The sequence below is a fragment of the Sporisorium graminicola genome, chromosome SGRAM_22, assembly GCF_005498985.1.
Source record: "Sporisorium graminicola strain CBS 10092 chromosome SGRAM_22, whole genome shotgun sequence".
In the NCBI taxonomy this organism is placed as follows: domain Eukaryota; kingdom Fungi; phylum Basidiomycota; class Ustilaginomycetes; order Ustilaginales; family Ustilaginaceae; genus Sporisorium; species Sporisorium graminicola.
In genome coordinates this window covers 645,095-658,129 of record NC_043731.1, presented here as the reverse complement: position 1 = coordinate 658,129, position 13,035 = coordinate 645,095, and the positions used below count along the sequence as shown (strand labels likewise).

Sequence of the window (13,035 nt, the reverse complement as noted above, 5' to 3'; positions counted from 1 at the left end):
ACAATTCGCACCTAGATGTCTTCAATTGCATTGCTATCAGGCCGAAATCTGACTCTGCAACTTGGGCACTACCCACACGCCCCTGACCTTCGGAGGTGCTCTCTCATCCTGACGGTTCGCCTGATCCTGCTGCTCGGTCGACTCGTCGCGCACCTCTTCGCCCATGGTGGGCGAGTTGTAGTACTTGGCGAGCGACTCGATGGTTTGCAGCGGAAGATCGTACTCGAGCGCCAGGCGGTCGAGGTCCTTCTGGGTTTCGCAGTGCTTGCGGTCGTCGAGTAACAGAGTGATCGTGTTGGCCGACATTCTGGGCGGACCGGACGGCTTTGTGCGGGTCGAGTTGGGAGAGGCGAGAGCATCGGCAGACTCGATGTTGTCGAGGTTGGCGCGCTCGCGTGCTTCGAGGATGCGCAGCATTTGATCGGTCTAGGGCCGCATCAGGAAGAACGGACGCTGTCAGCCTCAACGTACATCACAATACAAGAATATGGAGGAGAGCATCACTTACAGGCTGATAGTTGGTCGCATTTTTCGGCACCTTGACCTGACCTAGACGGGAGAGGTTCTGGAGGAACTGCGGATCGTAGGCGTCGCGCATGATGTCGGCCGATTTGGTCTCGCTCGCTTGCTGCTGCTGTCTCTGCGTCTCTTGCTCTCTTCTGCCTGCTGGTGAGGGGGCATACTGCGAGCCTTGCTGGGCAGTGGCCGCTCCGTATTCAGCAGGTGGCACTCGATTTGTGCCCGAGGGTGCAGGAGTAGGGTTGGCCGAAGGCTTGGCTGCGGCAGGAACAGCTCGAGAGACGGAAGAGGCGACTTCCGATCCGAGTTTGCGCACTGGTTTGGATGAAGATGAGCCCATCTTTGTCGAGTGTGAGTATGGTGGCGACCGTTGAAGGGAATGAGACAGCAAGAGAGGAAGGAAAGTTCTCGGTTGATTCTCAAAGTGGAGGAGGAAGAACGAAAGGGAGAAAAAAGGTGCGGAAGTCGGATTTCTGAGCTTTGCTTTGCAACAACTTCCTGCGGACCCTGCATCCAGTTATGCCTGCGCCTTCCTTTGTTCCTTCTACCATCCAGGCTACCTCCGATCGACATGGTTTCGGCATCACGGAGCAGCATCCTTGACGGCTTCAAGCTAACACGGGTACTCGATCAAGATCCCAAGCTCAAGTCTGCTAACCTCTTGGGAGAGTTCTCCACCACCAGTTCCGATGGCACTGCGGCAATCGAACAGGCGATCCTCATCGTCGAAAAGACGCACTTTTCAGAGACATTGTACGAGCGCCTCAAGCGGCCATACGCTCAACCTGCTTCGGAAAGGGCAAACAAGCAGATCAAAGTGACGGAACACGACTCTGCTGCATCCACGAGCTCAGACCACACGCCCATCTTCTCGTCGCTCAGCGACCTCGGTCAGAATGACATTTACACGTGGCTTCTTGCATGGTTTCACCGCCCGCAACTAACAGCCGGCGCTGAAGTAGATGCCGACGTGAAGATCACGCTGATCAGGCCAGCAACGCAGACGCACATCGACAAGTACTCTGCGCAGCGCAAGATCATGGTCTACGAGACACCCGAGATGTACCAGCAAAAGGTGCTGCCGTGGATCGAATCGTTTCCGCCATCGCGCATCCAGTGGGTTTATAACATCTTGGAGCACAAGAAGGAAGCAGACAGCATCCTGTTCGAGGATCCAGATCCGGAAAAGGGCTTTATTATCGTGCCCGATCTCAAATGGGATCAGAAGACCACGTCAAGCCTCTATATCCAGGCCATTGTGCACAACAGAGAGCTGAGGAGCATTAGAGATCTCACGAAGGAGCATGTAGAGCTGCTGGAGAAAGTCAAGACCGAGGCAAGCAGGGTTGCTTTTGAAAAATATGGGCTGGTGGGGAGAGACAATACTGCACAGGGCAATGTGCGCTGCTTTCTGCATTACCATCCGAGCTATTAGTAAGTCCTCCCTGGCGGTCAGTTTTCTCTACGTAGCTTCATAACAGCCTACTGATTGTGGACGCTTCCTTTTTACAGCCATTTACACGTCCACATCCTAGCTTCGAGCTTTACATCGCATCCAGGTGCCGTGGTGGGTCAAGCGCACTTGCTCGACGACGTGGTCGATCTGCTCAAGCTTGGCGTCGACATGAAGCAACGCACATTGGGATATTCACTCGGAACCAACAGCAAGCTGTGGGCTGTCCTTTCTCCTTAGATGCTACCTGCAACTAGTATTAATAAAGCCATTGATTTGCTTTTGAGACGAATTGCATAGTGTGACAAATGACGGAAGTCGGGCAGGACGGCGTTTGAGAGCTTTTCCAGCCCACATTTGCTCCACACATGCGCTGTGTCGTGTGTGCGCATTTGAATCTCAGGCAAGAAACACGGCTCAGTTGGGCGCCTCAAAAAGATTTTTATGAGGTTTCTTCCAGCGAAAGGAGCCCACGTTCTTCTTACCAACCACCTCATCGACTCTGAGAACCATCAGTTATGGTCGAGTCAACACACCTGTACGACATCCTCGGTGTGGCGCCGGACGCCTCGCCATCCGACATCAAGAAGGCGTACCGCAAACAGTCGCTCGCCAATCATCCGGACAAGAACCCAGAAATCGACCCGGCAGTAGCCAACGAAAAGTTCGCCGAGATCAACCACGCATATGAGACTCTGTCTGATCCAGACTCGCGAGCTGCATATGATCGATACGGCGATGATGGTCCTGCTGGACCAGGTGGCGCTGGGGGCATGCCTCCTGACATGGACGACTTCCTGGCCAGCATGTTCGGCGGCGGCATGGGAGGCATGGGGGGCATGGGAGGCATGGGAGGGATGCCTCGTGGTCGACGTCCTCGTCGTACAAAGGGCGAAGATGCGGTAATCGAATACTCTGTCACCTTGGCCGACCTTTACAAGGGCAAGACAGCGCATTTCAACCTGACCAAAAATGTCATCTGCACCCAATGCCAGGGATCCGGTGCCAAACCTGGTCTCGCCGAAAAGGAATGCGTCAAGTGTTCGGGCAAAGGCTCGGTGCTCCAACAACGCAGCATGGGTAACGGCATGATCGCGCAATCGTACGCCGAGTGCACCGACTGCCACGGCGAGGGCAAAAAAGTGCGCGACAAGGATCGCTGCAAGAAGTGCAAGGGCGAGAAGACGACCAAAGCAAAAGCAAAGCTCGACGTCGAGATCGAAAAGGGCATGATTGATGGCCAGCGAATCGTCTTCAAGGAAGCAGCAGACCAAGAACCAGGCGTCAAAGCAGGCGACATCCTCATCGAACTCAAGATGCAGCAGGACGATGCTTTCGAGGTCAAGGGTGTCGATCTTATGACGACGGTCCGATTGACGCTGGTCGAAGCATTGCTTGGATTCTCACGGACAGTCTTGACACATCTGGACGGCAGACACATCAAAGTGACGCGCTCCAAGATCACCCGACCCGGAGACATTGACGTGGTCAAGGGCGAGGGTATGCCGCAGTATCGTGATCGCAACCAGACCAAGGGCGATCTCTACATCCGATGGGAGGTCGACTTCCCCACCGACGCACAGCTCGCTTCGGATCCGGCTATCCGCCAAGCGCTTCAATCTGCACTACCGCCTCCGAGGCCGGATCTGGAGACAACATCAGACACGATCGAGGACCAGGTGGAGCCGTCTCCTGCCAAGATCGAACAGTTCGGCAGCAACCGCGCTCGCATCCCTGGTCAAGGACAAACAGACGATGATGGCTGGGAGGACTACGATGAAGCTGGTGGACAGGGACCGGGCATGCAATGTGCTCCGCAATAGACTTTCGCAAACTGCTTTCTTTCTCGAACACCATCACTCTTTCAATCTTGTACTACTACTACTACCACTACAGCACGACAGGAACCTGGATCACAGACCAACATCAAAAATGGCGAGAAGAGAGAACTTGCGCTTTGTGTATTGTAGCAAAGCAGAGATCTACAGACGTCCCATTTTGCCAGCGCCCACTTCGAGGCCGATGGCGAGATGCGCTAGACGAGCGTCGACTGCGAAACCTTTCGATTGGAAGTCTGTTGCAAACAAAAGAGATAGTCAGTGTAAGTTCGACTCTTGCAAGAGCCAACTTGTGGCCGAACTTACCCTTCAGACTTTGATAGAGCCCTTTGACAGGCACCAGATGCTTTTCGATAAACTCTCCTTCCTCGGGTTTGGCCACTGGTTCAGCCGAATCGTCGCTCAACTCGATATTGACCACGACCAGCTTCATGTTGGCGCCCGTGAGGCCAGGATCGTTATGCATGGTGGGCGTCGTCTCTTCGATCTTGACCTTGCCGCCCTCCTTGTCGGTGCCGTACCCCGTTTCCTCTTCGAGCTCCCTCAGCGCAGCCCTGTTGGTCCCCTCGTCGCCTTCTTCGCCGGCATCAATGAGTCCGGCGGGCATCTCGATGCAGCTCTTGCCCACAGGTGGTCGGTATTGTGAGATGAGCAGAAGGTGTGGCTCAGAGGAAGGACGGTGGATGATGGTCATGATGGCCACGGCATCGACGTCGCCTTTGCGCGTTTTGCGGTCGGCCGACTCCCATTTGCGCTGCTTGCCCGTCGGGTCGACCCACTCGATCGAGCGCAAACCCACCCATTTGGCCTCAGAGTCTTCCAGAGGGGTCGCCTTGAGCACTTTGGCGCTTTGAGAAGACATAGTGGTGGATTCGGTTGCGGAAAACGTCTTTGTATTGGAGAGCACGGTGGAGGTGGCAAGGTTGCGTGCGCTGTTTCTGAGGTGAACAAGAGATGGGGTTGCTGTTCTTCTTGAAGGACGGGTAACGGAATTTCTGAGCAATGATGGCACTCTAGCTCGAGAGAGTGCGCTTCTTGCCGACATATATGGGTGGTGTCTGAAGGGGAAGGCTGCCGCCACACAGAGAGAGGCACAACAGGCAATGGTCGATGTCAAAGGCTTTTGGTGACGTGAGTCGCACAACTGCACTTGCTCGGTGTTGCTCCACTTCCACTTTGGGCGGAAGATCGACGCCTCCGGTATCGACTTAACACTTCCTATGAACCGATCTCACAATTCAAAAAATGCGGTCGAAAGCTGGAGAAACGTCGAACTGACTTGATCGAAACAGGTTCTTCAAGTGTCGTCTCTCTCATCCTCATCACCGCATTCACTGTACATTGTCTCAACATAGATACGATCCGCCTTCAACAATGTCGTCAGCATTCATCGGCCTCGATGTCAAGCTCACACTTCACTCTAAGCCAGGCTCGCATTTGCACGCAAAGATCCTGTCCATCGATCAATCCGCCAACACACTCACCGTTCAAAAGCAAGATGGGTCCCAAGCCGTACTGAAACGCGCCGACATTGCAAGCCTCGCTGCTGCCACTGCTCCCAAGCCCACTTCGGCTGCAACCAAAGCGGCACCACCTGTTAGCAACCCTTCACGATCCGACACTGCAACCCCAGCCAAGGCTCAAAGCAAACAGAAAAAGCACCAGGAACCCGAACATGCTGCCGTTTCCAGCAAGCCGGCAGCAACGTCGACGCCAGCCTTTGTCGATCCAGCCATCATGTCTTTTGATCGTTCGTCCACTCCCGCCGCTCCTTCATCAGAACAGAACGCTGCAAGCCACTTGCTGGCACCACTCCACGCCTCTGACCTGGCCGCCTCACGCTCGTCGACCCCCACTCGTTCACCTCAGCCCAAACATGCTTCCACTGCAGCACCAACGGCCAAGTCGGCCAAAAAGAAGCAAGCCGCGCACACTCCCGTCTCGCGTGGCGGTAGCCCAGCAATCCCCAATGCATCGCTCTCGGATGACTTCGATTTCAGCGCTGGCCTCAAAGCCTTTGACAAGAAAAAGATCTGGGACGACATTCGCGCTTCCGATCACACCGACCCCGCTTCGCTCCTCGTCTCTCACAATCGGATCGTCAATACTGGCGCCACAGAGCTTGTCCGTGGGCCAAATGGCGTAGGACCTGCCAACTCTTATTCGACACCTGAACGCGGAAGGAGCCACACGAAGAATGGACAGCAAAAGCTGCGTCCCAACGAGATGGTCTGCAGTCCGTCGCCCGAGCGAGCGCCTTCTCCGACTCCTATCGCTCCACCTAAGCAACAGACCGTGGAAGCCCCCAAGCCATCGCAGACTTCTACACCCGACAACGGCAAGCCCACGTACGAACAACTTGAGGAGAGGATCAGGAAACTCGAGGCTGAGCTTGCACTGGCGAGGAGGCGCAACGTGCTGCTAGAAGAACTGGCCGGTCTCGGCCTGGGTGTCTCGACTCGCGCTGATGCGGTTCCTGTTACATCTTCTCCGCCTCACCCCGACACGAACGGCAGCAAGTCTTCATCTCGACAGGGAGGCAGCTCTGTTGATGCAGACGTGGCAGAGACAGAAAAGAGTCTTACCGGCCTATCTCTGCAGCCGCAGTCCTCCAAGGCCGAATCGAAGCCCGTCGGTCTCTCTAATGCTCTCGCCGCCGCCGGTTTCGCTATCTCTGCAAGCGATGGATCGGCAAACTCGACACCTGCTCCTGCCACACCCACCTCAATCTCGGGCCCGGCAGCTGCCATACCTGCAGAGGCTGAGTCCGAAAAGCAAGAGCCATTGTTCGGACACATTGTCGATCCGCCCGTCCTCACCCTGCTCTTCCCGACGGCCGCACTGCAGCACGCCGCTCTGGCTCGCATGGAGGCCTTTTACGAATCCGACTCGAAAGCAAAACGCTACCTGAGCTTGCAGCAGGCTGCCGACGAACGCATCTGCCGCAACTACCAGGGCTTTAACTTCCCCATCCGTCAAGGCGTGCTCAAATGGCTCGAGGCTATGTTCGAGGCCACCGGCAGCGATGAGGACACGCCCAAATGGTGGACGGCGCACTGCTCGTCGGAGGAGAATCAGCTACTGGACCTGCTGGTCTCGCTGAACGCAATCTCACCCTACGAGGGCGCTACTTCTCGCAACGCGGATGCTGCAAACGGCGAAATGAGCTATGTCATCTCGTGCGTCGCCTCGCAGGCCCACTCGACGCTTCCGCACGAACTGCTGCACGCGCTCTACTTCCTCTCGCCCTCGTACCGTGCGTTTGTCTCGCGCCAGTACGCGTCCCTCTCGTCGGCGAGCAAAAAGGTCATCGAGACCGACCTGGGTATGCGCAAGTACTCGCCCTCGGTGTTCGAAGACGAATTCCAGGCCTACCTCGCCGAGGGTCTGGGGACGGAAAAGGAGTTCGGCAACAAGCCAGCCGCCGAGTGCAAGGACATTGCTCAGCAGTTGCGTCAAGAGGTGACTGCTAAATGGAAAAAGTTGGGCCTGGATCTCGAGAGCGGCAAACAGCAGGAGAAGTGGGAAGACGTCAAGTGGCAGACGCTCGACAGGTACGCTGCTGTGCAGAAGGCGAGTAAGAAGAGTAAGGCGGCGGCGGCGGCGGGTAGCCCCGCGAAGGGCAAGGGTGGCAAGAAAAGCAACAAGTGAACACTAGACGGCGCCGGACCTCATGTACCAGGCAAATCGCTCACTCCTTCCCGCCTCTTGAAGCTCAGCCGCACATCGGCACGCGAATATCGACTTTAACACGGCTTGCCCATCAATGGTGTGACACTGGTTTCAGGCGTGACGGCAGCGCCAGGCGCACCAAGGTGCGTCCGAATGAGATTTAATGATACGGAGCGAGTGGGCAGATACACTTGTCAGGACTGCTGCTTGGCCTCGTCCAGAGGTTTGGGAAGCATCTCGATCTGCTCCTCGTCGTCGTCGTGCGCCCCACGCCCTGCAGCATCCGAGGTCGGTAGCGGAACATGATGGCCCCTCCCATCACCCGCACCTGCACCGCCTGCTCCATTGCCGAACAACCCCTTCACCCACGCAAGCACCGGAATGCTATTCACCCATCCGGCTCTGCTCTGCGTCAAGTAGTAGACCGGCACACCCGCAGCGATAAACAGCAGCGCAGCGAGGCCTTCCAGCGGTGCGCTTCCGATGGGCATGAGCAGCAGGAACAGCGCCACGGCGGCAAACAGAATCGGCGTCGCCAGCCACGTCTTGTACGGCCGAGTGAGGTTCGGCTCCTTGATGCGCAACACCAGCAGTCCCAGCACCGACGCCAGGTAAAACGTCCAGCTGCAGACGCCGTAAAAATTGACCAACGAGGCGAAGCCGGAGCCGAACAGGACGAACGCCGTGATGAGCACGAGCTGGAGCACCAGTGCTGCGACGGGGGTGCCCGTGCGCCTGTTGAGTTCGCCCAGTCGTTCGGGTAGGTAGCCTTCGCGCGAAGCAGCCAGGATCAGCCGCGCAGTCGTGTAGATCTGCCCGTTGAGCGCCCCGAAGCACGAAAACGCCACGAGGAACGCAAACACAATCCCACCCACCGTGCCAAAGATGGCGCTCCCGAAATCGAGCGCGACCGTGTTCGTGCGTTTCACCAGCTCCGCGGGCAAAACGACAAAGTACGAAACCACCGCCGAGAGGAAGATCAGGATCACCGTCGCCAGACTGATGTGGATAACGCGCGGCAGATCCTTCTCGACCCTCTTCATCTCTCCGGCGACGAAGCACGACTGGTCCCACCCGTCAAACGCCCACAGTCCGCTGTACAGCGCAAGCGCGTACGCAGACGGCGACGTCGAACTGCCCTTGAACAGCTCGCCCAGGCTGGAAAACGCCTGCTGGGACGAGGGGCTCGTTTTGCCTCGCGCTGCTTGCACAATCGCTAGGATCGGCACAGCAGTGAGCGCGAGCAGCTTGACAATTGTGGTAGCGATCTGCGTGCGGGTGCCGAGCTTGTTCGAGAATGCGTGCGCGGCGGTGATGAGCGCAGCAATGGCAACGGCAAGCAGTTTGATCGACCAGGCGGGGATGCCGTCGAGGCCGGTCTCGTGCGGATGGTCCGCTGCTTTGCCTGTCGCGTGGAAGAGGATGCGCGCGACGTACTCGCCAAAGATGGTCGCGATGATGGCACCTGCACCTGGCTTGAGTGCCGTCAGTGCCGACCATGTGTACAGGAACGCAGAGAGCGGACCGAACGAGTAGTTGAGGTACGCCTGGGATCCGCCGTTGAGCGGGATGGAAGCACCAAGTTCGGCAAACGACGATGCGCCCGTCCATGCCAGCAGGCCCGATAGAAGCCAGATGACGATGGACGCGCCGATGCTTCCTGTGTTGAGCGTTACCACACCGGGCGACGAGAAGATGCCGGAGCCAATCTGCACGCCGATGGTGAGTGCGATGCCGTCAATGAGCGTAACGCGCCGTTCTGCGAGTCGATCGCGCGAGTAGCCCCTCGTGTGGGGTCGGTATCTTGAGGAACCACCTGCTCTCGAGCCAGACCCTGACCCCCTCGCTGTCGCGGAAACAGACCCCTCCCTGTCGCCGTAATCCCCCGCTAGCGTCTCATCGCCATCTCCACTCAGACTGAGCGGCAGCAGATGGTCTCGATATCCAAACGACAGACTCTCCATGCTGGCGCGTGCAATCGACCCCAGTGTCGACCTCTTCGCGTCCCCGCTCCCTGCTCCTTCCAAGTGATCCAGCTCGCCATCGGCCAGTTTGGGCGCTGGCAAGGTATTCCGGTCCTCGAACACGACAAAATCGTCCTCGTCCTCGTCCTCCTCCGGTAAAGGGATGCTATCCGAGCTTGCTTTTGGCCGTAATGTGTATGAGGAGGGGCTGTCTATGGATGGGCGAAGAGCATGGGAGTGCAGCGAGGCCGGCTCGTCGGGAACTCCAGCTAGCGCTATCGCAGCGCCTACCGGGTCGGACGACATGGCACTCGCCGATGTGGTTACTGCTGCTGACCGTAACACTCGTTCGGATAGAGCGGTGTGCGGTATCGAGCTGCGTGCGATCCTGAAGTAACGTCGGAAGGGGGAGGAAGGCGACGGTCAAGACACAGGAATCAGGGTCGGTTGTCGTTTTTGTCGGTGGTTGGTGTTGGTGTTGTGTGCGTGTGTGTTGATCTTTTTGGCTGGTTTGCAGAGAGCACTTATTATTAATACATAAACCATCAGATGCAGTCTGAAACAGTGGCACATGTAGCTCTTCTGCTTCCTCCGAATCCCGAAATTTAATTCCTTTTTTTCGCTTTGCCTGTTCCTTTTCCCTTTTTTTCATGTCAAAAACTCCACAAATTGCTCGTTCAGCTTTGTTTCTTTCCGCCTTTCTCTTCTCTTTCTTCCTCATTGTTCTCCTAAAGCAAACTGACAACATCACCAAGGATGGCGATAGCGAGGACCACAACGGCTGAAAGGCCGAGAGGACCGATCAAGTCAGAGCGTAATCGAGCAGCCGCCGCAGGAGCATCCACTTCTAACGATCTAGCATCGTCGACGAGTTCGGCTTTCTATAAGAAACGGGCTCAGGGCAAAAGCAGGCCCACAGACAACCATGCCGCTGCTTCTGGCAGCAATCACGGAAGCAGATCGCGTGATGCTCAGCCCGTGAAGCAAGGGATTGCAGCTCAGCAGAACAAAGGACGCGGCCGTCCTGATGCATCGACGCCGGGACAAGTGATTGACCAGGGCGACGACGCCGACAACCAAGAGGTGGAAAAGGAGGAAGACTCGTCCGAAGACGAAGACATTCGCTCAAAAACAGCACTTTCTTTGGCCGAGCATCAACTTCCCCCCCTTTCAGCTCTGGTGGATACGCTCTCCCAGTTCCGCTACCTCCAGCGCCTCGACCTATCCTCCATCCAACCCTCGGACGGCTCTCCCAAGGGACTCGACACGCTCACCTGGCTCGCCAAAGCCGTCTTCCGCAGCAAAGCAGCCACCAAGGGCAAAGGCCGCGCCTTCGGCGACAACCTCACCTGGCTCAACCTCTCGTCCAACACGCATCTCACCTCGGAGGCCTGCATCGGCCTCGAAGCGCTCGAGGAGCTGTGCGTGCTCACGCTCTCGCACTGCGCGCTTACGTCGGTGCCTCCCTCCATCACCCCCTTGCGCAATCTCAAGGCGCTGGTGCTCAACAATAACGCCATCACTTCCTTGTCTGTGTCCTTCCCGCACTTGCCGGAGCTCAACTCGCTCATTCTGTCGCACAACGAGATCGAATCGCTGCCGGCTTCGCTGCCCGCTGCGCTGCCGGCGTTGAAGAAACTCTCGTTGGGACATAACAAGCTCAAAGGCGCCCAGAGCTTGCCCGACTTTTCGCTGTGCCTCGCGCTGCGCGAGGTGCGTCTCAACGACAACCCTGATCTGCGAGCTTTGCCGCCGCACGTCAAGGACTGGGGCAAGGGCGCCGACGGAAAGACAGCTCCTGGATTAGAGCTTCTCGAGCTCAAGGATTGTGGTCTGGATACGTGGGAGTCGCTGTCGTCACTGGTCGAGGCGGAGGAGGAGAAGGAGTCGCAACCGAGGTTGAGGCGCAAAGGGCTGACGCAGCTTCTGCTGAAGGGCAATGGCGTAGCGAGCGAGGAGGGGTACAAGGAGAGGATTCTGCAGGTGCATCCGACGCTGCGTGTGTTAGATAACGAAAGGTTGCAGCCCAGGGTCCGACCTGCTGAGAAGGAAGAGGACGGAGCAAAGGACAGTCAGAAGCCGCAACGCGCTCAGCGGCCCAGACGCGACGTCAAGGTGGACGACAGGGCCGAAGAGGAAGACGACGATGAAGCGGCTCAAATGGCTGCACAGATGCGAGAATTGCGTCGTGGCAAGCCTGCACCGAAAGGGAGCGCCCGAGAGGCCCGCAAAGAGAAGTCCGAACCCAAGGACGAGGACCAAGATGACGACGAAGCAGCACAGATGGCCGCCGAGATGCGGGCGCTCCGTCGCGGTCAAGCACCACCCTCTCGACCCGACACCAAGACAAACTCGTCCAAGACCAAGCTCAAAGGCAAATCGCAGCCAAAAAGCCTTATCACCGCCTCCGCCGAAGACTCTGTCGACCACGCCAAGCCCAAACACAAACGCGGCTCTCGCGCTGGCAAGAAGGTTAACAAACTCAACACCGAACCCACCTCCTCTTCCCAGAAAAGCAAAGATCCGCAAAAGTCCGATAAGAGTGAGAGCAGTTTCTTCGAAACCGTCGACGAAGCAGCGGAAAAGCAGCGTCTCGCGCCCATCTACGAGCTCTCGAAAAAACGTGCCAAGATCGCCTCTGGTCGAACGGAGGTAGCCGAAGGAGTGCTCGAAGACGCCTCATCGACTCTCTCCAAAGCACGACGAAAGGAAGTTCAACGGCGGACCGAGCTCGACACGTTCGACGAAAACAGCACGGCTGCGGGACGTCCCAAGAGTGCTGCACCTGTCAAAGCAGCGTCGAAGAAGCCGCAGCAGGAGGACAAGCCCGAACAGCAAAACACGAGCGTAGCAGGCATCATCGATCTGCGCAAACAGGCCAAGAAGGAGGCAGAGAGGGGAGGCAAGAAGCGAAAGGCGAATGCGAACGACATTGGAGGTGGCGATGAGGGCAAGAAGAAGGTCAAAGCGAGTCTGCCTTTTGTCTCGCAGAACGTGGCCGAAGTCACGAAGACCAAGGCGAGCGACTCATTTGGGTCCGGTGGGGACGCTTGGGGCGATGCAGGTGCAGGTGCATGGGCTTAGCTATTGTTACCTCTTCCCCATCCTTTTAACGCAACCACACAGCGATGCACCATCTGCTTGGCTGTAATCACCGGTTCTTTTATTGTGTACGAACGCCAGAGACAAGTCAAGATCGTGCTGACAGCTCTTGCTTCGATGTTGCTCCTAATGGATAAATAGTTAAATAAATAAAATGACGTTCCAAAAGGAGGATCGCAAAAAGCTCGAAAAAGTGAAAAATCAAAAAAGATTAGTGACAAGAGTGGGATTCGAACCCACGCCCGAAGACTGCGATAAGACACGATGATCCTGAGAACTCGAATATCCTGAACACAGCGCCTTAGACCACTCGGCCATCTTGCCTAATGCTATGATCCAATTCTTGTATTATGATTTTATATAACCTTATCACCCTCTGCCAGCCAGTCTAAGTAATCTGCCTCCACAAGGCGGTTGGTGCTAGTCATGACGTTAGATTGACCAGGACACGGGAGCGTATCCTGATTTGAGGACCGCTGCAACCGAA

At 56.8% G+C, this 13,035-nt stretch overlaps 7 protein-coding genes across 7 annotated transcripts; 4 read left to right on the top strand and 3 right to left on the bottom strand.

Annotated features, from left to right (window-relative positions):
* Positions 1-36: 36 nt before the first annotated feature.
* On the bottom strand, positions 37-859 carry EX895_003848 (uncharacterized protein; the record flags this gene model as incomplete). Its single annotated transcript, XM_029884446.1, has 2 exons — positions 37-426; positions 509-859. 2 exons carry the CDS (start codon positions 857-859, stop codon positions 37-39), a joined length of 741 nt encoding a protein of 246 aa, XP_029739156.1.
* Positions 860-1,090: 231 nt separating this feature from the next.
* EX895_003847 (uncharacterized protein) lies at positions 1,091-2,212 on the top strand (the record flags this gene model as incomplete). Its single annotated transcript, XM_029884445.1, has 2 exons — positions 1,091-1,953; positions 2,032-2,212. 2 exons carry the CDS (start codon positions 1,091-1,093, stop codon positions 2,210-2,212), a joined length of 1,044 nt encoding a protein of 347 aa, XP_029739155.1.
* Positions 2,213-2,490: 278 nt separating this feature from the next.
* EX895_003846 (uncharacterized protein) lies at positions 2,491-3,795 on the top strand (the record flags this gene model as incomplete). The annotated part of the gene is made up of 1 exon (XM_029884444.1): positions 2,491-3,795. One exon carries the CDS (start codon positions 2,491-2,493, stop codon positions 3,793-3,795), a length of 1,305 nt encoding a protein of 434 aa, XP_029739154.1.
* Positions 3,796-3,954: 159 nt separating this feature from the next.
* Positions 3,955-4,672, bottom strand: EX895_003845 (uncharacterized protein; the record flags this gene model as incomplete). The annotated part of the gene is made up of 2 exons (XM_029884443.1): positions 3,955-4,046; positions 4,117-4,672. The coding sequence occupies 2 exons, from the start codon at positions 4,670-4,672 to the stop codon at positions 3,955-3,957; spliced, it is 648 nt and encodes a 215-aa protein (XP_029739153.1).
* Positions 4,673-5,184: 512 nt separating this feature from the next.
* EX895_003844 (uncharacterized protein) lies at positions 5,185-7,461 on the top strand (the record flags this gene model as incomplete). The annotated part of the gene is made up of 1 exon (XM_029884442.1): positions 5,185-7,461. One exon carries the CDS (start codon positions 5,185-5,187, stop codon positions 7,459-7,461), a length of 2,277 nt encoding a protein of 758 aa, XP_029739152.1.
* A 215-nt stretch (positions 7,462-7,676) lies between these two features.
* EX895_003843 (uncharacterized protein) lies at positions 7,677-9,752 on the bottom strand (the record flags this gene model as incomplete). The annotated part of the gene is made up of 1 exon (XM_029884441.1): positions 7,677-9,752. The coding sequence occupies one exon, from the start codon at positions 9,750-9,752 to the stop codon at positions 7,677-7,679; it is 2,076 nt and encodes a 691-aa protein (XP_029739151.1).
* Positions 9,753-10,202: 450 nt separating this feature from the next.
* EX895_003842 (uncharacterized protein) lies at positions 10,203-12,530 on the top strand (the record flags this gene model as incomplete). Its single annotated transcript, XM_029884440.1, has 1 exon — positions 10,203-12,530. The coding sequence occupies one exon, from the start codon at positions 10,203-10,205 to the stop codon at positions 12,528-12,530; it is 2,328 nt and encodes a 775-aa protein (XP_029739150.1).
* Positions 12,531-13,035: the final 505 nt, after the last annotated feature.